This window comes from Struthio camelus, chromosome 11 (assembly GCF_040807025.1).
Source record: "Struthio camelus isolate bStrCam1 chromosome 11, bStrCam1.hap1, whole genome shotgun sequence".
Classification (NCBI taxonomy): Eukaryota; Metazoa; Chordata; class Aves; order Struthioniformes; family Struthionidae; genus Struthio; species Struthio camelus.
In genome coordinates this window covers 26,102,977-26,128,556 of record NC_090952.1, presented here as the reverse complement: position 1 = coordinate 26,128,556, position 25,580 = coordinate 26,102,977, and the positions used below count along the sequence as shown (strand labels likewise).

The 25,580-nt window shown below is 60.8% G+C and overlaps 3 protein-coding genes across 3 annotated transcripts; 2 read left to right on the top strand and 1 right to left on the bottom strand.

Annotated features, from left to right (window-relative positions):
* The first annotated feature begins 1,552 nt into the window (after nucleotides 1-1,552).
* Nucleotides 1,553-10,843, top strand: GLA (galactosidase alpha). The gene is made up of 7 exons (XM_068956732.1): nucleotides 1,553-1,741; nucleotides 2,192-2,366; nucleotides 2,832-3,009; nucleotides 4,585-4,676; nucleotides 5,627-5,788; nucleotides 6,370-6,567; nucleotides 6,800-10,843. The coding sequence occupies exons 1-7, from the start codon at nucleotides 1,569-1,571 to the stop codon at nucleotides 7,061-7,063; spliced, it is 1,242 nt and encodes a 413-aa protein (XP_068812833.1). The 5' UTR covers nucleotides 1,553-1,568; the 3' UTR covers nucleotides 7,064-10,843.
* RPL36A (ribosomal protein L36a) lies at nucleotides 9,542-12,456 on the bottom strand. Its single transcript, XM_068956733.1, has 5 exons — nucleotides 12,322-12,456; nucleotides 11,955-12,060; nucleotides 11,664-11,731; nucleotides 9,895-10,017; nucleotides 9,542-9,613 (listed from the first exon to the last, which is right to left on the bottom strand). Exons 1-5 carry the CDS (start codon nucleotides 12,322-12,324, stop codon nucleotides 9,593-9,595), a joined length of 321 nt encoding a protein of 106 aa, XP_068812834.1. The 5' UTR covers nucleotides 12,325-12,456; the 3' UTR covers nucleotides 9,542-9,592.
* Nucleotides 12,457-16,380: 3,924 nt separating this feature from the next.
* BTK (Bruton tyrosine kinase) lies at nucleotides 16,381-25,106 on the top strand. The gene is made up of 18 exons (XM_068956731.1): nucleotides 16,381-16,760; nucleotides 16,865-16,963; nucleotides 17,064-17,132; nucleotides 17,453-17,534; nucleotides 18,387-18,515; nucleotides 18,605-18,672; nucleotides 19,194-19,375; nucleotides 19,766-19,828; nucleotides 20,081-20,135; nucleotides 20,798-20,880; nucleotides 20,969-21,096; nucleotides 21,909-21,983; nucleotides 22,382-22,553; nucleotides 22,853-23,069; nucleotides 23,731-23,795; nucleotides 24,277-24,395; nucleotides 24,553-24,710; nucleotides 24,865-25,106. Exons 1-18 carry the CDS (start codon nucleotides 16,620-16,622, stop codon nucleotides 24,934-24,936), a joined length of 1,977 nt encoding a protein of 658 aa, XP_068812832.1. The 5' UTR covers nucleotides 16,381-16,619; the 3' UTR covers nucleotides 24,937-25,106.
* Nucleotides 25,107-25,580: the final 474 nt, after the last annotated feature.

Here is a 25,580-nt window from a genome sequence, read left to right as displayed (position 1 = left end):
CAATTACGTCTCAATATCGTTAGCTCCATCGGTGATTTTTCTGACATAATTGGCAGTGACTGTCGCGTTTCATTAGCAGCTCGGCCGCCGAGCGCCTCTGGCCGGCGTGGGAGATGCCTGCGTTTGCTCGGAGCCGGAGGCGGTGGAGGAGGGATGTTTCCGCCGCCGCCGGCTCTGCAGGATGCTCCCGGCCCCCCGCCGTTTCCCCGGGGTCCCTTCGGCCGCACGCGCTGCCCCCTTCGCCCCCGCCAGCAGCAGCCGCGCTGGCGGCGCCCGGGGCTCTGCCGGCCCCCGAGGAGCTCGCGGAGCCGCTGCCGGCAGCCGACCCCGCGCACGGCCCCGGCGGAGGTCGGCTCCCCGCTCGCGGCCGGGGAAAAACAGCAGCCGGGGGGGGGGGGGGAGCAGGTTGGGCAACCGCAGAGTGGGGGGGAAGAAGGAGCGGGGATGGGCAACGCCAGCCCGACGGCAGGCCCCGCGCGGGCCGAGGAGGGGGTTTTGGCCTTGCCGAGCGGTCCCCAGCCCGGGGGGGGGGGGGGGCCTGGCTAGGGGCACAGGACTTGGGGCTGGGGAGGGGGGGGGTCTGCAGCGCCGAGGTACAGCTCAGACGCCCGAACGCAGCTGAGCGTGCCGGGTGGGGGGACAGGACGGGACAGGCGCTTCCCCGCGGGCCCCGGCTGCTCCGGCCTGGCTGGGCAGGCGCCAGCCTCAGAGAGCTGCCAGCTGCGGCGGGGGTGGGCGAGGGGGGGGGCTGACGCCAAGGCCGCGGTGCCACCCGGGGCCGGGGCGCCCGTCGCCGGCTGGCGCGCGGGGAGGGGAGGCAGGCAGGGCGCGCAGCTGCCGGCCGCGCTCCCCGGCCGACATCAATCTCCCTCTGTGCTGCCGGGCGGCTCGCACAGACCGGCTCTGTCGGCCGCCTCGTACCGGGCCGCCCCGTCGGCCCCCGGCGGTCACGGCCCGCCCTGCCCGTCCTCGGCGGCGGGGGGCACCGGCTCCCCTCGGCCCCGAAACGCCCAGGCCGCGGGGAGACGCCGCTTCAGCGGCCAGACCGGCGCGTCCTCGAGGCCCTCGAGCCGCCCGCCAGCGGCAGGGCAGAAAGCGCGGCGGCCGGCCCGACGGGGCGCCCCAAAAAGCGGCTGGCGTGCGCGCCCCGCTCGCCCTCGGCGGCGGGTACCGGACCCCCGCCCAGCCCCGGGCCCGGCGGAGGCGAGCGCCGGCGGGCAGCGCGGCCGCGCCAGGCCGCAGCGGTGGGCAGGCCGCCCTTGCTGCCCCCACAGGCGGCTTTGGCCCCTCGCTCCCGGGACCGCTGAGGTAAATTAACGCCCCCGCGGCCTTAACCCGAGCGGGCCACGGCGCGGCGCCGCCGGGGGCCGCTACCGGGCGCGGCGAAGCCTCCCCGCCCTCGGCGGCAGCGGCCCGAGCGGCCCGGCACCGCCCTCCGCCTGGGAGGGGGGCGGGCCGCGGCGCGCCGCGCGGCTCCGATTGGCGGAGGGCGGCGGAGGCCGCGCCGCGATTGGGCGAGCGGGCTGCCCGTCCCGGCGGCGGCGGCGGCCGTGCCGGCGGCGGCGGCCATGGCGGCGGGGTGGCGGGTGCTGCCGCGCTGGGCCCTGGCGCTGGCGGCGCTGGCGGCGGCGGCCGCGGCGCTGGACAACGGCGTGGCGCGGACGCCGCCGATGGGCTGGCTGCACTGGGAGCGCTTCCTCTGCGCCACCGACTGCGCCGCCGATCCGCGCCGCTGCGTCAGGTACCGACCCGGGTACCGGCACCGGCACCGGCACCGGGGGGGGGGGTTGTTCCCCCGGGCACCGGCGGTGGGGGGGGTGTTCCCTCGGGCACCGGCACCGGGAGGGGGTTGTTACCCCGGGCACCGGTACCGGGAGGGGGTGTTACCCCGGGCACCGGTACCGGGGACTGGCCCCAGTTACCGGCACCGAGGGATTCGTGCCGGGGCCGGCCGAGCGTGCTGGCCCAGGCCCCGTGGCCCCCGTTACACGGCCGCAAGAGCGCGGCGAGCAAACTCTGGCCGACGCCGAGGCGCCCGCCTGAAAGCCGTGCCCCGGCGGAGACGCCGCAGCGAGGAAACGCAGGGCGGTTGTAACGTCAGCGCTAGAAAACAAGCCGCCGCCGTCTCTGTTTTGTTCCCTGGCTGCGTCGGTACCTGGCGCGCACGGGGACGGTGCCTCGGTGCCCCCAGCGAGCAGCTGTTCATGGACATGGCTGACGCGATGGCTTCGGAAGGCTGGAAGGCCGTAGGCTACGAGTTCGTCTGCATCGACGACTGCTGGATGGCTCCGACGCGGGACGAACGCGGCAGGCTCCAGCCTGACCCCGAGCGCTTCCCCAGTGGGATCCGCAAGCTGGCAGACTACGTGAGTGCCAATCCACTGCAGCTGAGGATGCTGCTAGGCAGAAAGCTGCTCGGAAAGTTGTAAACACCGCATCTGCCAACGGCTTACACCAAGCTTAGTCTGCGAATAAGATTAGGGAACTGGTGGCTAACCTTTTATCTGTAAGAATTTTCTGAGCTAATGGTAAAGGGGATTACAACCTTTGTGGAAGGAGAGAAAGTTTGGTCCTTGTTTATACGCTGCTTTGAACCATGCCAGTTGTCAGGGCAATGACAGCAGATGGGGATCTGACGAGCAGTCACGCTGATCTCATCTTGGGGGAGCAGGGGAAGGAGAGGGATGGCTCTGTGGGAGTCTGCTACATAGCTGTTGAGTTAAGGCCCTGCTTCTTGAAGTGGGCTGTTTGTTTCTCTTGCTGTCTCAACTCTGCTTCTTCCTGCCTCGTGGCTACTTAATCTCCAGTTCTCTCTCCATCTGCAAGCTCAGGTCCACTCCAAAGGGCTGAAGCTAGGAATTTACAGCGATGTCGGGAACAAGACTTGTGCTGGCTTCCCCGGCAGTTACAATCACTACGAGCTGGATGCCCAAACCTTCGCCTCCTGGGGTGTGGACCTGCTCAAGTTTGACGGCTGCAACTCTGGCACGCTGGAGCTGCTGGCAGAAGGTGTGTACTGACTTGAGACCGTGCTGTGTGGAAAGCTGGGAACATTCTGCAGTCAGCAGGAACTCCAGCGAGGGGCAGGTTCCAGGGAGCTGCTCTTCCCTGACTATAGTCATTAAGGTATTTGCTTACAAAAGCAGTTATAAGGTTGTGTTCCCAAGCCCAAGGTAGCTCTCTCCAAGGTAGCAACTATTGCTAGCCTAAGTGGCTTCTATCTATGCATTCAGCTTTCCCCCTACTGCCTCCTGGGGCTTTCACTTGCCTGTACGGCTGGAAAAAGCAGCCTTTTCCTACCAGAGGCTGCATCACACTGAGCAAAGAAACACGACTGCATACTCCTGGGGATCTCTGTGCGGACTGCTGCATCAGCTCTTAGAACAGCAACGGCTTTGCCCTTCTGGAGTGCCTTTATTGGAGAGCTCAAAGCATTTCACACAGTTAACCCTTAATCCCTATGGGAAGGCAATGTCATAATGGATCAGCTTTAAGCCAAAACAGCTTGCATCAGCCATAAAAAGGGCAGTTATCAGGGCTTTTAACAGACAGAAATCGAGAGAATTCTGGCATGAAAAACCTATCGGGATTTTCATTTTAAAGCGTGCCAGTGCAAATGCCAATTCAGAACTCATTTACATGCAGGCTGGCAAATCGGAAGCTGAAAGCTCAGTTCCTTGCTGTGCTGGGGCGGGGTTGGGGGGGGGGGAGGTTCACCTACAGACCCTCTCTGAGTACAAGCAAATCCCAATGCCACCTGAGCAGAGTTATGCCAAGAATCACGCAACTCAGAAGATGGTTTTCTCTTTGCTGGGCTGTCCCTGCTGGCACAGTCAGCACCACAGGCTTTGGCAGCAGGAAACCTGCAGACACAGTCCTGCCTCTCTGGCAGAAACAACCTGCCCAAGTGACAATCCCATCAAAGCCAGTTGGTCTGGCACATGCTGGCTGTTGTGGCCAGGAGCACAGCTCAGACAGCACCTGAAGCGACAGTTCAGCTGAAAGCTCTCGGTAGAGCGTATCTGTAAGCTAGATACAGTCCAGTTTTATCGAAGCAGCTCGAGGAGAGACAGCAAAGTCTTCATTCTCTCTGTGCTGATTTAAAGGGACTTAACGGGCTCTCTGGGGACAAGGATAGGATAAAGCTATCACTTTTGCATTCCTGCCCAGTCCGTACGGCACAAATGTCTCGTAAGGATATATGCAACATTAACCACCAAAGCTGTCCCCAGCAGCTTAATAAATAGCAACTTGTATTTGACAGGTATCCAGAGGAAAAAATGCCACACAGCAAAACTGCAGCCTCAACCCGTAGCAGTATGTGCAGGGACATCAGCAGGCTCAGAGCAAGAACACTGCCCATGACCCGCAGCAAAGCCAAAAAGGAGCTTGCCTTTACTCGAGAGGCAGGAGACTGGCAGCAGATTATGAACTCCCCCGTCTTCCCTTGGGTGTTTCAGCCACTAGCATATGCTGAGCCTTGACTTTGCAAACGTTGAACTGAAACCCAAACTTGTGACATTGGATCCGTTCCTCTCTCTGCTCAGGCAGCTTGTGTAACCCCTGCCTGTCCTGTTCCTTTAGGTTATAGGAACATGTCTCTGGCCCTGAACAAGACTGGAAGAAGCATTGTGTACTCCTGTGAATGGCCTTTCTATTTGAGGCCTGTGCAGCAGGTAAGCAGCGTTTCTCAGGGCTCATCCTGGGGCTAGCAGTGCATGAAGTGGGAAGAACAGTTCAAGGAAAAGCATTAAGACTGCAAAATAGCCTCCGGAGAATTTTTTGCTGCTCTCTGGTCTGACAACGGAGGTGAGTGCAAGGTGGAAGAAAACCACACTTTTCCTCCAGAGCCCTGAAGTAGCCTTGAGATGAGTTAGTGCTCTGCTGAAAAGGAATGACCTCCTCAGGGATTTAGCAGGATCCTACAGCATGACCGCTGCTGAAGGCACAGCCCAGCTGGAGCATGCTAAAGAGGCCAGCAGCAGCCGTCTGCTTTCTGTCTCCGAAGAACTGAGCAACAAGACACACCAGCTAGCTGATAGCTCAGCCTTATTCCTTCAGGAGGCTCAGTTGTACATAGTGCTGCAGACTCAGGAGACTTTAGAACAGCCTATTAAACACACAGAAGAGTATATATAGGAGTTCTCTGTACTGTTTACCAACAAACGTCCGCCAGCTAGGGTCCGTGATTGACATGTTGCTCACATTTTCATGCATGATGCAGCCACTCCCTCCCACAGAGAGTTTAGTGCGTTAATCAGTGCAGGGTGTCCACCCAAGAAATAACAGTAATTTACTAGGATGTAAGAGTTTCATCCCACTGGCCTCATTACACCTTCAATTAAATAGGGTCCAGGAGGATTTTCTGACAGAGGTAGGTGGCCCCAGCTAGTCTCCCAACGGAAGCAATTGGAATAGCACTGATTGTCTGGTGCATGACAAGACTGGCATCACTCAGTGCAAAACATGTTTTAGGGAACCAGCGTGACCAGCGTCACAGATAGCTGGTGACAGAAGAGACTGCTACAGTTCTCCCCAGAATATGCCTAATCCAGTCTAGCTTTGCATGCAGTCTTGTTCTTGTACAGCCAAGCTCTCTGGCTAAGTGCACTAATTGTTTTGGCAGCCCAATTACACCGAGATCAAGCAGTACTGCAATCACTGGAGGAACTTTTTTGATGTCTATGATTCTTGGAGCAGCATCAAGAGTATCTTGGACTGGACAGCAATTCACCAGGACAGCATCGTGAAGATAGCTGGGCCAGGGGGCTGGAATGATCCTGACATGGCAAGTACAGCAACACCAATCTCTCTTGCAGCACCAGCAGAAAAGCCTTTATCCAGCTGGGATGGGGAAAAAGAGACTCAGAGGAGAAACAGTGAGGGCAAAGGCTGTGATGGGGTCCTGGGATCAAGAACTTCATGAAAGGGACACCTGGCTGGGAAGGTAAAGAGCACTGCAGCAGAACAGCATCTTCTAAGCACATGGCATTGGGACAGTTACCCACAGTACCAAGAAAGCACTCTCTGTGTAAACATAGCCTTTACAGGCAGCGCTAAGCCAAAACACACGCACGACCCTGGGAGCAACTCTCAGAAGCGCTGACCTACCTCCAGAGCCAGACCTTGCCTAACCAGATAAGGATCCTTCTTTACTTGCACCATGGGGTCATCCTAAACTGTCACCTTAGTCATCTGTCTCACCTTTCCCAGCCAGCTGGTCTTGCTGCCAGAGCAGGGCCTATCTAACCGGGCCCCAGAGTAACAGGGGGTCCCACCCTCAGCATCCTGTCATTTCTCAGTATTCACCTCGGTGACTCAGTTTCTCCTTGGCAGGCACTGTTACCAGGCGTTCTTGTGTGTTTACAGCTAGTGATTGGAAACTTTGGGCTGAGCTGGGACCAGGCAGTGACTCAGATGGCAATGTGGGCTATCATGGCCGCTCCCCTCTTCATGTCCAATGACCTGCGGAACATTAGCCCTGAGGCCAAGTGGTTGCTCCAGAACAAAGAGGTGATTGCCATCAACCAGGACCCACTGGGCAAGCAGGGATACCGCATCACCAAGGTACAGCAGGGCAGCAGGGCCTGGGGCTAGGGGTGCTGTCTGGGCCATGGGAAGCTACCTCCTTAGGGGGAGGACACTGGGGACAAATGGGGTACGCACAGAGGAGAGCCCAGGATTTGGGAATGCAAGTCCAATGAGCCCATTCGTTCCTGAAGCCTGCTTAAGCAGACGGGCATAACGACCATGAATTCTGCCTGCCCTGATGCACATCCTGGCTTTTTCTTCTTGGCAGGACAACAACTTTGAGCTGTGGGAGCGGCCTCTGTCAGGCAGAGCCTATGCTGTGGCAGTGCTGAACCGGCAGGAAATTGGGGGACCTCGTAACTTCACCTTCTCCCTCACTTTCCTCGGCAGCGGGCTGGCTTGCAACCCAATGTGCTCTGTCCAGCAGGTCCTGCCAACCAGCAGAGACTGGGGATTTCACAACTGGGTCTCCTCCCTGAGCGTAGAGGTGAACCCAACAGGCACCATGCTGCTGAAAGTGGTGGCGTTATAGGAGGCTCAAAGACGAACTTCCTGTAAGCCTCGAACTCTCTCTAGACTTCTTGTCACAGGAAGACCATCTCATGCCTCCAAGGGGGATGCCTTTGTCCTCCCCTCAGGTATTCGCCATTCAAGTGCTTCTACGTGGACCTCAAGTCTTCTACCTAACACACCAAATATCTCTTCCTAATGGAATGATGGGTAACAGGAAAAACTGTTACTGCTTCACTTCTCTTTGCACTTTCTCTAGAATCTCACCTAACTCCCCTTTCCAAGGGGCTACGAGAGCCTCAGCAGGGCAGTAACCCCTTTGTTAATAGCCAGTGCCACTAGTAATGGAAGAGATGCAAAGTATATGTGCAGCATCCTATAGCTCCTCTTGAGCATTTCAAAGACAAGTAAGGAAAAACACCCCTGCTGCCTTGCTCTTGCTTTGCCAAGATGGGAGATAGTTACATTCACTCCAAGAATAAAAAGCCTCTCCTCCTATCCCTCCTGAAGAAACCCAATGTCCTCCTCAGAGCACTGTCACCCCCTTCCCCTTCTGACAACTCAGGGACAGGCCTAGATCACTGCGTTGAGCAATTGCTTTCTTGCCAGCTCTCCGCTTAGTACGCATGTGGCTGAAGTATCGTGCCTTAGAAGCGATCGTCAAGCATTCCTCCTTCCCCCAGAAGTCTTGTCCTCATGAACGCTTGTGTCACTCCCCTTTGGATAAGAATTCCCCCTCCTACCCTCCATGGTGCCAGGGAGGTTGCTTTCCTTAGGGAACTCCCTTCCAGAAAGGTCTGATGTGCCTTTCTAGGGCTGGCAGTAACCTTTAGGTTAAGTTACAGAGGTTCTTCTGATATAGGAAACAGCTACTTTATCACTTTTGCAAACAGCATGCACAAAGGTGTTCTCTTCTGACGGCTGCTCATCAGGATGTCTTGATTTGTCCTCACTTCTGTGGATCTAAAAAGCCTGAATTAAAATGCCTGTAGAAAGGGCTAAGCTTTCTTAGTCGTGCTGTAAGTACAGCCTGCTATTTCAAATTAAATCTCGTTTTAGGAAACAACGCCACCTTATTTACAGTAAGAGATGACAACTTTCACTAAGCTTAGTTACTTGGGCAATGCTTGGTAAAGAAAAGGTGCAGTACTGACACGATGCAGCCATGCAGACCAAGCCACAGGCAGAGACCACCAAAGCCACTGCTTCAAGCAACTTCAGCTGCAGGAGCTCCAAAACGCTAGTCACATTAGCTAGCCGTACTGAATAAACAAAAACACAAGTTCATTACTGCTCTGTACCAGATCTCTCAACCCCTAAGAAAACACAAGATGTTTTCCATCCTTTAGCTCTATTCCCACTACAGAAAAGTTATCCTAAGTTCCTTGGGCTCCCAGCACCCAGTAACAGATTTCTTGTTCAACAGCAGCACACTGCTTCCCAAGCTGATTTATTCTGTCATTGTCCAAGGCAGCCTGTCCTCGGAAGTACTACGTTTTGGGTTTTGCTTATCAGACACCATTCATTTGATGGACCTGTGCTGGTTTTCTTCTTTTTAAGAAGAAAAGAGAATTGTGACTGTTGTTGGCACCTAACCTAACCCAGGAGCCAGGCAGCTGAAACCTTTCATGCAGTCACCTTCCAGTAAGATGGCACGCAGCTGAGGGACCAGGTACCTGAAGCTCAGTCACTGAGATATGATGAAGCCCACAGTCACTACAGGTAGGTCCCAGCTGAGCTGCCATAAGTCACCACTGCCTAACGGTACAGATGAACTAAAGCAGGTAGCTCACTTAACGCCCCTTAGGTCACTACAAGTGTTCCCTGTTTATAAAGAGGAGCCTAGAACCAAGTTCAGGGGCTGGGTAGGGGAGGTTCAAATTTCTCTGGTCACACAGAATCACAGAACGGTTGAGGCTGGAAGCGACCTAAGGGACCATTGCCAGGTACCAGTAATCTTACCTGCCTCTCCCTCTCCTCTAGGGCAAGCACTTGGGAGAGGAGGAAGGTCCTCTCAGCCAATTATGCACTAGAACAGGGATTTTATTTGTCAGTCACTAATTTGTCTATGAACAGTTCAAATCCACTATAGAGATTTAAAGTGTTTCTGAAATAGAAACATCATAGAAATACAAGCTGTTTTAAATGAAATAAAAGCTGTACAAATTTAGTGTGTGGGGGAGGGAAGCCTCTTCTGAGGACAGCCTTTTACCACTGAAATTTGTGATGCATCTGGGGAAGAGCTGCAGCACACAGCTCTCACAGAGAAGCTATTGGTACAAAAACCTGTCAGAGCCTCAGATCCTACGTTTATTTTACAGCACCTCTTGGAAACGCAGTAAGGAGATCTTTAGCAGAACATCTCTAAAAACGCTCATAAGCGGTCAAGACCACAAACCATTAATCTATTAAGCAGCTTTGCAAAAAACATCTTCCTCTTGGGTTGATACACTTGTGAGTCCCACCCCCAACAAGAGGAGATATACAAAAAGGAGCAATCGAGTGTTTCCAAATACTTTAATAAGGTCCATAACAATGAGTAAGATGGAGCCTAGAACTGGATCACCTGGCCCTGTAAGAAGGAAGATAGAGTGAGTATATTCACCACTGAATCTCACCCTCTCCCAAACCATGATCACCTCAGAGCAGCAAACGAGCTTTGGCCTGTCAACACTCCTCTACAGCCATTCCTCCAACAACAGGCAGAATGGGAGAGGCTACCGACATACAGTCTTTCACCCAGGAGTCTGGGAGTGCTCAACAACTGCCTACACTGGTGACAGCATCTCTCTCCCAACACAGTCGTGTTCATCACCATCAAAATCCCCACTTCTACTGACCACACAAACATACCTTTCTCTTCTTGTCTCCTCCCAGTTCAAAGTGCTTACACCTCTTAATGGCCAGCATCCTCTTGGACCTGCAATTGGGCTCCACGCACTCCAGCCTCAGCACAATCTTCTTTGTGGTCTTAGCCTGGGAGGGGAAGAGCAGAGGCTTATCAATGAGAAGAACGCCCAAGAGCAGGCAAGTTGCCTCTGGCAGGGAAAAGCCTGTTATCTGTATGCTTGAAGATTCAGCGCTTTATCCTTGAAAATTAAAGCAAAAGACACCACCACAGTCAGGCTCACTCATTAAGAACTAGAGGGTACCTTCAAGATCAGCACAAGAGCAAAATGGATCTTTACCTTCTCACAGTGCTTCACGATAAAGAACACCAGTCAAAGCACTTACTGGAGCAGGGCTAGTCTCTTGCAGGCAGCAGTGATATTAAAGGGGAAACCTGCTTCAGGGAGTGCACCAAGGAAGAGGCCTTTCTTTTGCAAAGCGTGGGAGAACAGAACCTAGCGGTGGTTCAAAGAACTTCAGCAGAAAGCCAGCCAGAAGCACCTATGAGCAGCACCACTGACATACTTTCACTTGGAGGGCCAGGGGCACTATGTACTGAATGCAGAGCTGCACCTACTGAAGAATTACATGAAACTCAGCAGGAAGTATCCAAAGCTGTGAGGCTGTCACAGCAGCTGGGCAGAGCCATAACCAATTAGAAGCCTTAGCTAATCATCCACATAATGTTAACTGTGGAAAGAAAAATACACCTACAGGTAGAGGATGCAGGCAGCCAAGTTAACATACGCTGCTGGCAGATGCGTTTTCTGAAAGGCACTCCTAGTTCCTGGCATAAAGTCTACTGGGAAAACTGCTGCCTAATCTTCTCCTCTTGCTGGAAGGCTCTCTGAAAACCTCCAGTAAAATACTGGGCCTTTGCAACACTGAGCTGAAACAAGTTTCTAAACATTAACTTGTAGTAGGTCAGTCTGTTTTATCAGATCTCACTTCCCCACTGTGTATATCATGGGTTTTGCCCCCACCCTGCCCTGTCTTTAGTGGGGGATGGGAAGGGGGCACAGAGGAGGCACCACCTGAGACAAAAACAGAAAACTTGCTGTAAAACTAAAATTCCAGGTACCCCGTATGCTGAAGAGGAAGGACAACAGCTACTGGGCTTCCCTGTCTCATCTGTAACAGATAACACAGCCGTCTTTCCACTGCTGCTCTGAGCCTCTCAGGAAACACCTAGCGCAGCTAACTCCCTCAGGGGTTAGCTCAGTGATACAGGTTCCTGTGAAGGCAGCGCACTGCAGACTAAGGAGGTGGCTGTTCAGCAGCACCTGCAAGAATCCTTGTCAGGGTCTAACTATGCAGGGAGCCTCACCACCTTGCTAAGGGTTTCAAGGATAATCTACTGACACTTCCAAACCATAAGGAGAACAAATAACAGACTTTTTTCCCCCTTCACTATGTCCTTCCCCTCTAACACACCATGATGATAGCACTTCTTTTAAAGCAGCATTGCCACAAATCTTATCTCCCCTAAAGCTCTAGGACTCCCTGCAGAGCCTGCTCTGCAAGCACAACCTACATCAATCCACCATAACCAGCTACATGAAATAAAGAAGCAACAAGGAGCAGAGCAGATTTAGCTGGGAAACACTTTCTCACATTGCCCACACTTGCAGGGGTCTGCGCTGGCAGCACAGACCAGATCCGTCCCCCTCCAGCAGGGTGCATGGATAGCCCAGAGGGCTTCAGGTCATCCTCCTGCCACAGGCAGCACTCACCTTCTTGCGGAAGATGGGCTTCGTCTGGCCACCGTAGCCACTTTGCTTCCTGTCATAGCGTCTCTTCCCTACAGCAGAAAACAGCTCGTTTGAGGCAACAACCGACAGCAAAGCGCAACGGTGCTCTCATCAAACCCCTGCAGACCTCGACCCACACGACGACACCCCCCGCTTCTCCCGCGGCCCCACGCTCGGCCCCAAAATCCCCACCTGGGCAGAGGCGGCGCCCACCCGGGCTGCCGGGCCCCTGTGCCGGCGGCAGCGCAGCCCCCGCGGCCCGCCCGTGCCTACCCTGCGCGTAGAGCGAGTCCTTGCCCTTCTTGTACTGCGTCACCTTGTGGGGCTGGTGCTTGCCGCACTTCTTGCAGTAGGTCCGGCGGGTTTTCGGGACGTTCACCTGCGGGAGGGGGGAAACGGACAGGCCCGTCAGCGCGGCCGGTGGCCCCGCTCGCCCCCGCCACCCCCGGCCGGGCCTGCAGCGAGGCCCGCGCCACCGCGCAGGGCCCCGCGGCTCCCCCGCCGCCCAGACCCGGCCCAGCCGCCGCCGCAGCGGCCCCTCGCAGCGGGCAGGCCCGCGGGCGGGCGGAGCGCGCCGCCGCCGGGGCGGATGGCGGCGGATAGAGGGCGGCCCGCAGCTCCCCCCGCCGCCCGCCCTCACCATCTTGCCGGCGGCGGCCCGAAGAGAAGGAGCGAACCGGAAGCGGAAGCAGATGGGCGCGGGGAACCATAGAGAGGAGGGGACTGTCTCCTCAGGCAGCGCGGCGCAGCGCCCCCTCTCCCGGCGGGAGGAGCGCGGGGCGGCCCTGCGGGCGCTGGCGGCCCCTGGCGGCGGGCGGGGGCGCAGCGCGGGGCGGGCACCGGGGGGCTTTGGGGGGATTATGGGGGGCATGGGGGGTACGTGGACTGAGGGGCTTGGGGGTATGGGGGATTTATGGGGGATTTGGGTGTATGGGGTGGTTATGGGGGTATGCGGGGGGATGGGGACTGAGGGGTTAAGGGGTATGGGGGGTTTATGGGGTCTTGGGGGGGCTATAGGGGGTATGGGGGGTATGGGGACTGAGGGGCTTGGGGGTATGGGAGGGTTTATGGGGGCTTGTGGGGTATGGTGGGTTATGGGGGTTATGGGGACTGGGGGTATGGGGGAAGGGGCTTGGGGGAGGGGGCGTTTGTGGGGGGGTGATGGGTGGGGGTGTGGGGGCGTGTAGGGGTTTGGGGGTAGGTGGGGGTAGGGGGTGGGGAAGGGTGCGGGGGAGCAGGCTGGGCAGGGGTGTGAGTGTGTATGGGGGGGGCGTGTGGTGTGCCGGGTGTGCGGGAATGTCTGTGTGGGTGCGCAGGGGTGCAAGTGTGCAGGGAGGTGTGTGCAGGAGTGCAGGGAGGTGTGTGCAGGTGTGCAGGGAGGCATGCAGGTGTGCAAGGAGGTGTGGGGGTGTGTGCAGAGAGGCGTGTGAGTGTGCAGGTGTGCAGGGAGGCGTGTGGGTGTGCAGCGAGGTGTGTGCGGGTGTGCAGGGAGGCACATGAGTGTGCAGGGAGGTGTGCGGGTGTGCAGGGAGGTGTGTGTGGGTGTGCAGAGAGGTGTGTGGATGTGCAGGGAGGTGTGTGCAGGTGTGCAAGGAGGTGTGTGGGTGTGCAGGGAGGTGTGTGCAGGTGTGCAGGGAGGTGTGTGGGTGTGCAGGGAGGTGTGTGCGGGTGTGCAGGGAGGCATGCAGGTGTGCAGGGAGGCGTGCAGGTGTGCAGGGAGGTGGGGCGGGTGGTGTGCAGGGAGGCGTGCAGGTGTGCAGAGCCCTGCCGGTCCCTGCGCAGCTCCCCCGGCCCGGCCGTGTCCGGCGCGGCGCGGCCCCGAGGTGGCACAGGACGGCTGGGGGCACTGTGGCCGTGGCCCTGGGCGTCTTCGGGAGGAAACACTCGCTGCTTCAAGTCAGAAACCCCAAAAAAAGGGGAACCGAAAGGGTGGGGTTGGCCGGCCCCATCCTTCCTCCAGCAGCGGCGGCGCGGGCAGCAGCGAGCAGGGCTGTGCGGCGCCGGGCACGGCCGGCCCGGAGCCGTGGGGCCGGCAGGGCAGTGAAGGGCACCGGCACCGGCACCGGTGAGCACGGCGCGGGGTGGCGCGGTGCAGGGGACCTCGGCGCAGCACCGCGTGGCGGCGGCGAGGCGAGGCGGTGGGGCACGAGGCTGGGGCCGGGGCCGGGGCGCCCGCCTGGGGCCCAGCATCGCCAGCGGCACCGGCGGGTACCGGCGGGGTCCGGCGCATCGGGGCGATGGAGGGGTGGCCAGCCCGTCCCGGGGGGCTCCCTATGGTGCGAGGTACGGCCGGCTCGGCCTCCCGCGCGCGCCCCGGGGCTGCCCTGCCGCCAGCCTCGCCGGTGCTGGGCCACGGGTGAGCCGAGCTGGGCGGCCTCAGCTTCGCCCCGGGGCCCTGCCCAGCTCTGTGGTGCCCTGGCCCTGGGGCTGCACGGGGCTGGCCGGAGGGCTGCTGCGGGGTCGTGGGGCTGGGGGGGCCGTGGGGCTGCAGTAGAGCAGGGGGCGGGGGTGGTGGGGGGGTGCCGGGGGCCGTGGGGCTACAGTGGAGCAGGGGGGTGGGGGGGTGCCAGGGGCCGTGGGGCTGCAGCAGAGCAGGGGGCGGGGGTGGGGGGGGTGGGGGAGGCCGTGGGGCTGCAGCAGAGCAGGGGGGTGGGGTGGTGGGGGGGTGCCGGGGGCTGTGGGGCTGCAGCAGAGCAGGGGGTGGGGGTGGGGGGGGGTGGGGGAGGCCGTGGGGCTGCAGCAGAGCAGGGGGGTGGGGTGGTGGGGGGGTGCCGGGGTCCGTGGGGCTGCAGTAGAGCAGGGGGATGGCGGTGGTGGGGGGGTGGGGGAGGCCGTGGGGCTGCAGCAGAGTAGGGGGCGGGGGTGGTGGGGGGGTGCCGGGGGCTGTGGGGCTGCAGTAGAGCAGGGGGATGGCGGTGGTGGGGGGGTGGGGGAGGCCGTGGGGCTGCAGCAGAGTAGGGGGCGGGGGTGGTGGGGGGGTGCCGGGGGCCGTGGGGCTGCAGCGGAGCAGGGGGATGGGGTGGTGGGGGGGTGCCGGGGGCCGTGGGGCTGCAGCGGAGCAGGGGGGTGGGGTGGTGGGGGGGTGCCGGGGGCCGTGGGGCTGCAGCGGAGCGGGGGGCTGGGGGGTGCCGGTGGCCTGCCCCACGGCTCGCTCTGGCCGAAGGGCAGCGCGGGTGCCGCGGGGCGCAGAGGCGGTCGGCCGTGGGTGCCGCCGGGCGGGGGGGCGCCCGGGGGGCTGCCCTCTCCGTGCTGCGGAGGTGCCGCCCGACCGCCACCTCTGCCCCGCGCTACGGGTCCCCTGCGCCCTGCGCCTCCCGTCACCCCCAAGGCGGGCGCTTTGGGGACTGTCGTCCGCGGGGAGCCGTGTCCGGGGCCGCGGTCGAGCCCGGGGGCCGCGCGGAGCCGGGGGGGGCGATAGAGCAGCCCTGGGGTCGCTCCAAGCTCCCCCAGGCCACCAGCGAGGAGTGGGAGGCCCCTGTTTCGCCCGGCCGAGGTGTGACCGTGGCAGGAAGTCACATTAGCGGGGGGGGACGGGGGGGGACACACACAGACACACACACACTTCCACCCCGGCGCTGCCACCGCCGCCGTCACGGCGAGGCGGCGATGGCTGGCGGCGGAGGCGAGTCCCGCAGGGTCCCGCCGGGACGGGCAGGGACGGAGCCAGGCGGGCGGCCACCGAGCCGGGACCGGGGGGCAGAAAGGGACAAGATGGGGCGGGCCGGGGGCTGAGCTGTGCCGGGGAGGCTGTTTTGGGGACAGAGTGGCTGTGCTGTTTGGGGAGAGGGTGGTCGTTTTGGGGACAGGGAGGCGGTGCTGTTTGGGGACAGAGAGGCTGCTTTGGGGAGAGGGATGCTGTGCAGTTTTGGGGACAGGGAGGCGGTGCTGTTTGGGGATAGGGTGGTCGTTTTGGGGACAGGGAGGTGGTGCTATTTTGGGGAGAGGGTGGTCGTTTTGGGGACAGGGAGGCTGTGCTGTTTGGGGACAGGGAGGCTGTTTTGGGAACAGGGAGGCTGTTTTGGGGACAGGGAGGCGGTGCTGTTTGGGGACAGGGAGGCTGTTTTGGGGACAGGGAGGCGGTGCAGTTCTGGAGACAGGGAGGCTGTGCTGTTTTGGGGACAGGGAGGCTCTTTTGAGGAGAGGGAGGCCGTTTTGGGGAGAGGGAGGTGGTGCTGTTTTGGGGACAGGGAGCAGCTGTGCCGTTTTGGGGACAGGGAAGCCGTTTTGGGGACAGGGTGGCTGTTTTGGGGATAGGGAGGTGGTGCAGTTTTGGGGACAGGGAGGCCGTGCAGTTCTGGGGACAGGGAGGCCATTTTGGGGGAGAGGGAGTCTGTGCTGTTTTGGGGACAGGGAGCAGCTGTGCAGTTTTGGGGACAGGGAGGCCGTTTTGGGGACAGGGAGGTGGTGCAGTTCTGGGGAGAGGGAGGCCATTTTGGGGACAGGGAGGCCGTGCAGTTCTGGGGACAGGGAGGCCGTTTTGGGGGAGAGGGAGGCGGCGCCGCGCCGGGGACGCGGCGGCAGCATCCCGCCGGCTGGCAAGAGCTCTCCGAGACGCTCACGGGCCTTTCCTCTCCGGCGGCACCGTGCCAGGGGAGGGGGCGAGGACCCGTCCCGCGCGCCCCACGCTGAGGGCCGCGGCCTGGCCGCCGCTGGAGGTAAAGGCGGGCGCGGGGCTGCGGCGGGCGCCGGCGGGCGCTCTCCTGCGGGCTGACATCCGTGCCTGGCGACGGGGCCGGGGGCGAGAGCCGGGGGGCACGAAAAAAACACCTCTCTTGGAGGCCCCCGGCGGCCCGAAACGGCCCACGCCGACGCGCCGTCTTGCAGGGGAGGAGGGAGAGGCCCCGGGGCGCCGCGGGCAGCGAGGACCGAGCCGGCATCGCGGTGGTGGCGGCGCCCCGCGCGCAGCGGGCCGGGCCGGGCGGCCCGGAGGCGGGCGCCATGGCCGGCGTCCTGCTGGAGAGCATCTTCCTGAAGCGCTCGCAGCAGAAGAAGAAAACGTCGCCCCTCAACTTCAAGAAGCGCCTGTTCCTGCTGACGGAGAGCAAGCTGTCCTACTACGAGTACGACTTCGAGCGCGGGGTGAGCGGGGGCCAAGCAGCGGGCGCCAGGGCCGAGGGGGCGTCCCCGGGGCCGGGGGGGGGCTCCCTGCCGGCCGCCGGCCCGACCCCAGCCGTCTCTTGCAGCGCCGGGGCAGCAAGAAGGGTTCGGTGGACGTGGAGAAGATCACCTGCGTGGAGACGGTGGTGCCCGAGAACAACCCCCCGCCCGAGCGGCAGGCGCCGGTGAGGGGGGGCTCCGGCGCCCGCGTCCCCGTCCCCCCCGGCCGCGGGCCAGCCGGGGCCGGCGGGGTGCCAGCGCTCGCCTCCGACCTCTCTCTTCCAGAGGAAAAGCGAGGATCACAGCAACATGGAGCAGATCTCCATCATCGAGCGGTTCCCCTACCCCTTCCAGGTGAGTCCCGGCGCGGCCGCGGCCGCCCCCTCTCCCCGGCGGTCTCGCTCGGCCGGCCGGGGTCCCCGCGAGCCCCCGGGCGGCTGCGTTTACCGGGAAGGGGCTGCTGAGACGGCACCGAGCCTCGTGCTGCCCCTTCGGGTCCCCTCGCGGCCCCCCGGCGCACCGAAAGTCGAGAGGAGGAAGTGGAAAGTCTGGCGGGAGGGGGGGCTTTATTTATAAACGGCCCCGTCACGGTCCGGCGAGCGCCGCCCGGGGGCCCCCCCGGGGTGGCCGGCAGCCCGCCGGGGCGGGCGCTGAGGCGCGAGGTGCCCCCGCAGGTGGTGTACGACGAGGGGCCCCTCTACGTCTTCTCCCCCACGGAGGAGCTGCGCAAGCGTTGGATCCACCAGCTCAAGAGCGGTGAGCGGGCAAAGGTTCGGCCGCTCCGGCCGGGCGCCGGCGGCCCGCGGCGAAGCCGAACGCGTTTCCGGCCCCTTCTCGCGGCTTTAACGCCGTCTCGTGCCTCCGGAAGGACGAGCTCCGATGGGAACCACCTTCCCGCTCGCCTCCTCCTGCCGCCGCCGGCTCTCCCTCTCCCCCAGCCGCCGCCGCCGGCCGGGCCGCTCCCCGGCGCTTGGAGGCGGCGGAGGGCAGGGGGGAGGCCGCGGCGGCTGGGGGCCAAGCGGCTGGGGGCTGGCGGGGCCGATTAAGCCGCTCGAGGGGGCCCCGGGGAAGGCTGCCGGCGCAGGGCGGAAGGCGAGCGGCCCCATTAAGGAGGAAGTGGGTTATTTCCCGCCGGCCCGGCCGCTCGGCCCCGCTCCGCTGCTAGCGCGGAGGCGTTGCGGGGGCAGCTGCAGCCCCTGCCAAACCCTCCCACCCCACCCCCGGGGGAGCAGGGGAGAGCGGGCGGGCGACGGTGGCGCTGCCCCCGCGGACAAGACAAGCCCGGCGGCGATGGCCTTCGTCCCCTCTGCTGGGGGACGCAGCCAGGCCTGGGGTTGGCCCCTTCCAAAAAGAAAAAACAAGGGCTCAAAAGAGCTGCCAAGCCGGGCCGCCAGCGGCCCGGTCGCAGCGGGTCCTGGCCCTCCGAGGGTGTCCGTGCCCCTTGGTGGAGCTGCTGAGGAGCTTCCATGGGATCTTGGAGGGAAGGACCGGCCTTCCGCCGGTGTGGCGCGGCGTCTGGGAAACGATCCAGCGGGGCCGACGGCCCGACCGGCGTCGAGGGAGCGCGAGGCGCTCCGCAGCGGCTCACGCCACCCTCCCCTGCCGCAGTGATCCGCTACAACAGCGACCTGGTTCAGAAGTACCACCCCTGCTTCTGGATCGACGGCCAGTACCTGTGCTGCTCGCAGACCGCCAAGAACGCCATGGGCTGCAAGATCCTGGAGAGCAGGAACGGCAGTAAGGCGCCGCGCCCCGTCCCCGGCGCCCCCCGCCGCCGCACGGCGCCGGGGCTTTCGTCTCCCTTTCACCCATTTTCTGTTCTGCAGGTTTAAAAGTCGGGCGGTCGCATCGCAAAACGAAGAAGCCTCTTCCGCCCACTCCCGAGGAGGACCAGGTAGGGGCCAGCGGCAGGACGCGGACCTACTCCCAGGCGTCCAACAGAAGGTCCGCCAGGGCAAAGCCGACACGTCCGATGACCTCCTGGGCTTTGCTCTGGGCTTTGCAGGCCAGGGCTCTGCTCAAGGCAGTGCCCCAAGGGAAAAGGAGCTTGAGCCAGGGGACAAAGCCAAAAGACCACGAGGAAGCCCTGGTGTCTCATGCCCGAGAGGTTCACAGCCCAAGAGGACTTCCCCAGGGGCAGATGGCAAGAGAGAGATAGGCCCTGATAGATGGTGGAGTCACGAGATAAGCCAAAAGGGCTAGAGACAACACTTATCTTTTGTGAGGACCAGTCTCCAAGGAGGAAACGTAGCAGTAAAAAGCACAGGGTGGTGGAAACAGATACCCAGGCGGAAACATGTGTGGGAACGCAAGGGCTGATGTGGCCTAAGCCCACCACCCTGCCAGCCCTGGGGAGGGTCTTGCTTGGGGCACAGCACGTCACCATGTCCCACGCTCTCCTTCGCTCTGGTGAAGATGGTGATGAAGCCCCTGCCCCCCGAGCCGGCCCCAAGCGCAGCCGGCGAGATGAAGAAGGTGGTGGCCCTGTATGACTACTCGCCCATGAACGCGCAGGACCTGCAGCTGCAGAAGGGCGAGGAGTACTTCATCCTGGAGGAAAGCCACCTGCCCTGGTGGAAAGCCCGCGACAAGAACGGGTAAGAGCCCCACGCCTGTGTCCTGTCCCAGGGCCAAGGTGCCCATAGGAGAAGGCGCCTGAACCGACGTCCCTGCTGGGACAGCCTCAGGCCCCCCTGCCCTGCACCCAGGGGTCTATCCTGGTCTCAGGTCTCGAGCTGGCCAGCCCTGTGCTCCACAGTCGAGACAGGCCGCTTGCAGGGCTCCTTCATCATACAGCACGAGAGGAGGGTGAGGGAGACCGAAGCGGGCTGGAGTATTGCCAAGGGCACCAGCTCTCCCCAAGCAGGGACCCCAAAGGGTTCAGGCCAAACTTTTTGGGCCCATATCCACTCAGCTTGCTGGGACAGGAACCTACCTTTCCACTGGCCTCCTCCGTCTGTGCATGACCACCCCCTTTTCCCCTGCAGGAGGGAAGGCTACATCCCCAGCAACTACGTCACTGAAACCAGCAATTCCCTGGAGATCTTTGAGTGAGTAGGAGAAAGCACAGGGACACTGGAAGTTGCACTTGGAGACTTTTCACATTTGGTTTTGTTACACTGTGCCTGGCTGGGTCGCTCTGCCTCTCGTACACCCTTCGAGAGCCTCCCGGCCTGCGACAACCGCTGCCGAGAGCCCGCACGCCTTCCTGCTTCCCTGCACTGGCTAGGCCACGGTCGGGCCGGGCTGGGGACGGTGGTGGCTGTGGGGTGGCTCTCCTGACCGCTGTGTCCCTGCTCCAGGTGGTACTCCAAGAACATCACCCGGAGCCAAGCAGAGCAACTGCTGAAGCAGGAGGTAAGCGTTGATGCCTGGTGCTGGGTCCTTCGTAGCCCTTCCCAGACTGCTGTCCCATTGTGCCCAGTGTGGGATCCAGGCCCGCCAACACTGGGCACATCTCTGTGCTGGGGCTGCCAGCCAAACGGCCAGTGCCCGGAGCTCCTCCGACAGTCACAGCTGAGAATGAGAGGGAGGCAAGAGGCCCAGACAGTGGCCTGATCTCCGGGGGGACAAATCAGCGTCTCTCCTCTGAAATTACATGTGTCTAAGTGCAGTGGGTGGTGGGGCGCAGTGGATTCAGGGGCGGTACGAGGTTGCCCCTTCCTCCACAGCGGATGGGGAGGGTAGGACAGCCTCGATCCCCAGCAGAAATGACTTAGGTAGCTGAGAGCCCCGAGGTCCCGATGTTAGGTCTTTGGGGCCTAGTTATCCCAAAGAGCCTGTGGGTGAGAGAGAACAAACCCTGCGGGCTGTGTCACCCCGACAGCTCTGGGAAGCAGCTCTGCCCCACTGCCGCCTCCTCCCAGGAGGCATTTCAGGAGGCAGAGACTGGAAAGAGGACTCCTTTGCCTTAATGCATCCTCTCCAGCCATGCTGGGATCCTCACTCACTTCAAGCCTTGCCTGTTACAGTCACCTCTCCTCACAAACACCCTGTCCCCTCTCTCCTTTCTGTTTTAGGGGAAGGAAGGGGGCTTCATTGTCCGAGACTCGACCAGCAAGACAGGCAAATACACCGTCTCCGTCTATGCCAAGTCCTCTGTGTAAGCAGATCCGAGAGGGCCCCTCAGGGCACGTCTCGCCCTCTGCCCGTCCTCCCCATGCCGCTGACCCCACGTCCTGTCTCTGCAGGGACCCCCAAGGCACAATTCGCCACTACGTCGTATGCTGCACCCCCCAGAATCAGTACTACCTGGCGGAAAAGCACCTCTTCAACACCATCCCGGAGCTCATCACATACCACCAGCACAACTCTGCCGGTGAGCGTTCGTGGGCACCCGGCTCTAGCCTGCACCCGGTGCCCTTCATAAGTAGCATCTCCCCCACGGGCCAGGAGCCCTCGCTGCCGCGCCAGGCGAACAAGCACCCTCTCCCCTGCCTCTCCAAACCACCGCAGGCCGGCGCAGCCCAGAGGCAGCTTCAGCAAACCGCAGGGAAGTGGTGCACCGCACTGCAGCGCTTAGCAAAACACTGCCAAAATGAACCTCTGCTTTGCACGGCTTCAGTACCAGGGACCTCGTATTCCCCTGAGCACCCCTTCTCCCGGCTTCCTGCAGGGCAGCGTCTGCCTACCACCCCGCTGCACCCACCCACCAAGAGCTTCTAATAGGTGTTTGCTCTCCCGTGTGCCGACCTCGCCAGTGGCTGTAGTAAAGGGCTCAACTCCTGGCTGAAGGCGGGTGAAAGCAATATTGCTTTCTTCTACTGATGCCATTTCTGACAACCCTGTTCTGGATGAAAGCAAGATACAAAGCAATCTGACTTGCCCTGCAGACAAGCCTGCGTTCGCAGGGATAAAATGATAAATGACCTCTCAAACAGGGAACACAGAGAGCTGGAAGCAGCCCAGGGAAAGCTGGAACAAGAATGCTCCTTTGCAAGGAGAATCTGGGACAGGCTGAGCCAGAGAGGGGACAGGAGTCCTGGGGGACAGAGGGAGGCAGCAGGATTTTTACTGACACAACAGTATCCTCTCCTTGAGCTGAAGGCAGGAGGCTCATGTTCCTTGCTGGCACCGTGTGGGTAAACACGGCATAGAGGTATCCAGCAATGTACTTTTTTTGTGTTTCAGGGCTCATATCCAGACTGAAATACCCCGTGTCTCAACACCAGAAAAGTGCTCCTTCCACAGCTGGCCTCGGCTACGGTAAGCTGGCTTCGGCCACCTCGCTGTCTCGTGGTAGCAGTGCCCGAGGGGCCCTCAGCACAGTCCCTGCCTGCAGTAACTTGCCAGGGCTGGGATCCTGGCTTCTCCCACTGCAGCAGGGCTCACGGCCTTCCCAGCAATCGCATCCCAACCCTCACGAGCCTGCTGGCGACAGCACTGACCACAGGACACCGCAAGCTACTTTGCTCCCCACCCCTTAGAAGAACAGATCTTAGATTTCATAGATTTGGCACAGGGCGGGGGGGATGATCTTTTGGGTAGCACATGCTCGTGAGGCATGGGAGCAAGGTCTTCTGGGACCGGCTAGATCGGACGGCTGGGAGCACTCTGCCCAGAGGGCTCCTGCACCCACATCACACTTGCGCTCTCTATCCTAGGGTCGTGGGAGATTGACCCGAAGGATCTGACTTTCCTGAAGGAACTGGGGACAGGGCAGTTTGGAGTGGTGAAGTACGGGAAATGGAGAGGCCAGTACAATGTCGCTATCAAGATGATCAGGGAAGGCTCCATGTCAGAGGATGAGTTTATCGACGAAGCCAAAGTCATGATGTAAGTGGTGACCAGCCCCCAGGCCTGTGCTGGAGAGACGCCTCGTTGGAAGGACTGCACTCTCGGACCATTCGGAGGGGCGGGGGGGGGCAGCCACAGGCAGCCTCACGCACTGCAATATGCATTCCTACTGCAGGAGCCTGCTCCCTCGGTGCTGAGCTCCCCAGCAAATTTTCCCACTGGCTGCTGGGCCAGGAGCCCCTTCCCTTGCCAAATTCTCCCCTTCCTTAATCAGAGATGCTTCTCCTGCTGCTCGGCCTTCTAGATGCTCAGAATTCGCCTTCTTGCTCCCGACACAGGAACCTGTCTCATGAGAAGCTGGTACAGCTCTACGGGGTCTGCACCAAGCAGCGTCCTATCTTCATCATCACTGAGTACATGGCCAACGGCTGCCTCCTGAACTTCCTGAGGGAATCTCGGCGGCGGTTCCAGCCCTCTGAGCTGCTGGAGATGTGCAAGGATGTCTGTGAAGCTATGGAGTACCTGGAATCCAAGCAGTTCTTGCACCGAGACCTGGTAGGGATGTGGCTGAAGGACACATCTCCAGCTCAGGGACAACCACAGCACGTTCTAGACAGGGTCTAGCTCATCCCCCAGCAGGAGGAGAGGCAACTCTGCAGCCTTCTCTTCAGAGCATCGCTCTGACCACCTCAGCACGGACAGGATGCTCACCACAGCATCTCTGAAGCCTGTGCTCTGCAGCGGGTTAGCAGAGATTGCAGAAAGGGCAGCACTATGCAGTTTTCTAGGATGCATTCTCAGCAAGTGCAGGACGTTGTGTCGGGCAGCCCAAGCAGGCATCGTTGGCTCCAGCGTAGATAGGGAGCGCTCAATCCCCACGAAAAGCTGAGCCTGCAGTTTCCATGACCAGGCCTCTGGCAGGCACTGCCAGCTTGCAGTCCTGCTATGTGACTTACCCAATCTCCTCCTGGCGCTGCTCTGTTCAGGCAAAATCCTGATGGGGCTATTGCCCCTTTGTGGATTAACAGGATGCCTGGAGGCTTCTTCTGCCATTGTTTGTGGCTTGCCACAGCCCGAGTTAACTGTCTGGAGCAGCCTGCAGGATGAGGCTGGACAAAGCACTGAGTCACTGGAGGCAAGACAGTTTCAGATGCCACAGGGGGAAGGGAGAAGCAGTAGCAGGTAGGAGTGACTGCCGCCACCTCTCCACCCACAGGCTGCTCGCAACTGTTTGGTGAACGACCAAGGAATTGTGAAAGTCTCAGACTTCGGCCTTTCCAGGTCTGGTTGATGCGTCTGTGTCACTTTTCCTGTCTCGGTCCCCTGTCTCCTCCTTCGGTCCCTCCTGTACTTTAGTCTTCTCCCTACTGTCCACCAGCTCTGCTTTTCCTCTGCCTCCTCCTGTCTTTCTTCTTCCATTAGCCTCAACCTTCTGCCTGTCCACTTCCCACCCTCCCTTTCTTACTTCCTTCATCCCTCTTTCTCTTCTTGCTTCTTTCTTCCCCCATCTCTGATCTCCCAACTGCAGCTTTCTTCCTACATCCCCTTTTTGCCTCTTGCTATGCTCCTTTGTCTCTCTAGCCCTTTCCCCATCTTGCCTAACATACACTTGTTTGCAAAGGGATGTTTTTGCCTGTCGAACCACATCTGGAGTGCAAATTCTGATCGCTCCAAAAGCTGTTCATTCCTTTTGGGCTTGGTTGCATGGTGGGTGAAATCTGAAATCCAGGACAGGCTCCTCTGATGCATGTATCTGCTGCAGGTATGTTCTGGACGATGAGTATACAAGCTCCATGGGGTCAAAGTTTCCAGTTCGGTGGTCGCCCCCTGAAGTCCTTCTGTACAGCAAGTTCAGCAGCAAGTCTGACGTCTGGGCTTTTGGTGAGAGCACAGCATTAGTGATTTGGGGGTCTCAGGTGTAATTTGGTCGTCTCTTGGATTAGAGGGTGGCTCAGCAACAGCGAAGCTCCTCTAAAAAACAGCTCTAGGCACAGATATCCCCATGCTGTGAATTGTCCCTGGCTGTTTCCCTCAACAGGTGTTCTGATGTGGGAAGTTTACTCCCTGGGAAAGATGCCTTATGAGAGGTTTAACAACAGCGAGACAACAGAGCACGTCATCCAAGGCCTGCGCCTCTACCGACCGCAGCAGGCCTCAGAGCGGGTCTATGCCATCATGTACAGCTGCTGGCATGAGGTAAGTCACTTGGTGGTCACCTCTGTCCGCCCTGGGGTTGCTGAAGTGGCTCCCCAACTCACCGGGCCTTGGGAGAGGGTCTGGCAGTTGGGATGAGGTGGGGGCAGGTGGGATGCGAGCAGCTCCGGCATTGCTCTCCCTTCCTGCATTGCAGAAAGCTGAGGAGCGCCCCACGTTCACCATGCTGCTGGCCAGCATCCTGGACAGCACGGACGAGGAGCCGTGACCGTCCGAGCTGGGCCGTCGCTGCCCGCTCGCCCCTGCCTGGCACCGGTGGCTGGTACTACCGGGCCGGCAACACCTCCCCACTCTGGGCACCAGACAGCACCCCACTGCTACAGTCACAGGGACGGCCCCAGGCACCGGGACAGAGCCTCACCCCATCACCAGGACAGCCCCAGTCACCAGGACAGAGCCTCGTTCCCCACCACCGGGACAGCCCCGGGCACCGGGACAGCGCCTCGTCCCCCAGCACCGGGACAGAGCCTCGTCCTCCATCACCGGGACAGCACTGGGACAGAGCCTCATCCTCCATCACCAGGATGGCCCCGGGCACTGGGACAGCCCCAGGCACCGGGATAGAGCCTCGTCCCCCACCACCGGGACGGCTCCTCCGGCACCAGGACAGAGCCTCGTTCCCCACCACCGGGACAGCCCCAGGCACCGGGACAGAGCGTTGCCCCCAGCACCGGGACAGCCCCGGGCACTGGGACAGAGCCTCGTCCCCCAGCACCGGGACGGCTCCTCCGGCACCGGGACAGAGCCTCGTCCCCCAGCACCGCGACGGCTCCTCCGGCACCGGGACAGAGCCTCGTTCCCCACCACCGGGACAGCCCCGGGCACTGGGACAGAGCGTTGCCCCCAGCACCG

What these genes read in the sequence shown, in the direction of transcription:
- GLA (XM_068956732.1), top strand. Translation starts at nt 1,569, where the DNA reads ATGGCGGCGGGGTGGCGGGTGCTGCCGCGCTGGGCCCTGGCGCTGGCG. An exon ending in GCTGGAGCTGCTGGCAGAAG is followed by an intron (nt 3,010 to 4,584) that starts GTGTGTACTGAC and finishes CTGTTCCTTTAG; the next exon opens with GTTATAGGAACATGTCTCTG. An exon ending in ATTTGAGGCCTGTGCAGCAG is followed by an intron (nt 4,677 to 5,626) that starts GTAAGCAGCGTT and finishes TTGTTTTGGCAG; the next exon opens with CCCAATTACACCGAGATCAA.
- RPL36A (XM_068956733.1), bottom strand. An exon ending in GGACTCGCTCTACGCGCAGG is followed by an intron (nt 11,732 to 11,954) that starts GTAGGCACGGGC and finishes TTTCTGCTGTAG; the next exon opens with GGAAGAGACGCTATGACAGG. An exon ending in GAGGAGACAAGAAGAGAAAG is followed by an intron (nt 9,614 to 9,894) that starts GTATGTTTGTGT and finishes TCCTTCTTACAG; the next exon opens with GGCCAGGTGATCCAGTTCTA.
- BTK (XM_068956731.1), top strand. Translation starts at nt 16,620, where the DNA reads ATGGCCGGCGTCCTGCTGGAGAGCATCTTCCTGAAGCGCTCGCAGCAG. An exon ending in CCTGGAGAGCAGGAACGGCA is followed by an intron (nt 18,516 to 18,604) that starts GTAAGGCGCCGC and finishes TCTGTTCTGCAG; the next exon opens with GTTTAAAAGTCGGGCGGTCG. An exon ending in GACGAAGCCAAAGTCATGAT is followed by an intron (nt 22,554 to 22,852) that starts GTAAGTGGTGAC and finishes CTCCCGACACAG; the next exon opens with GAACCTGTCTCATGAGAAGC.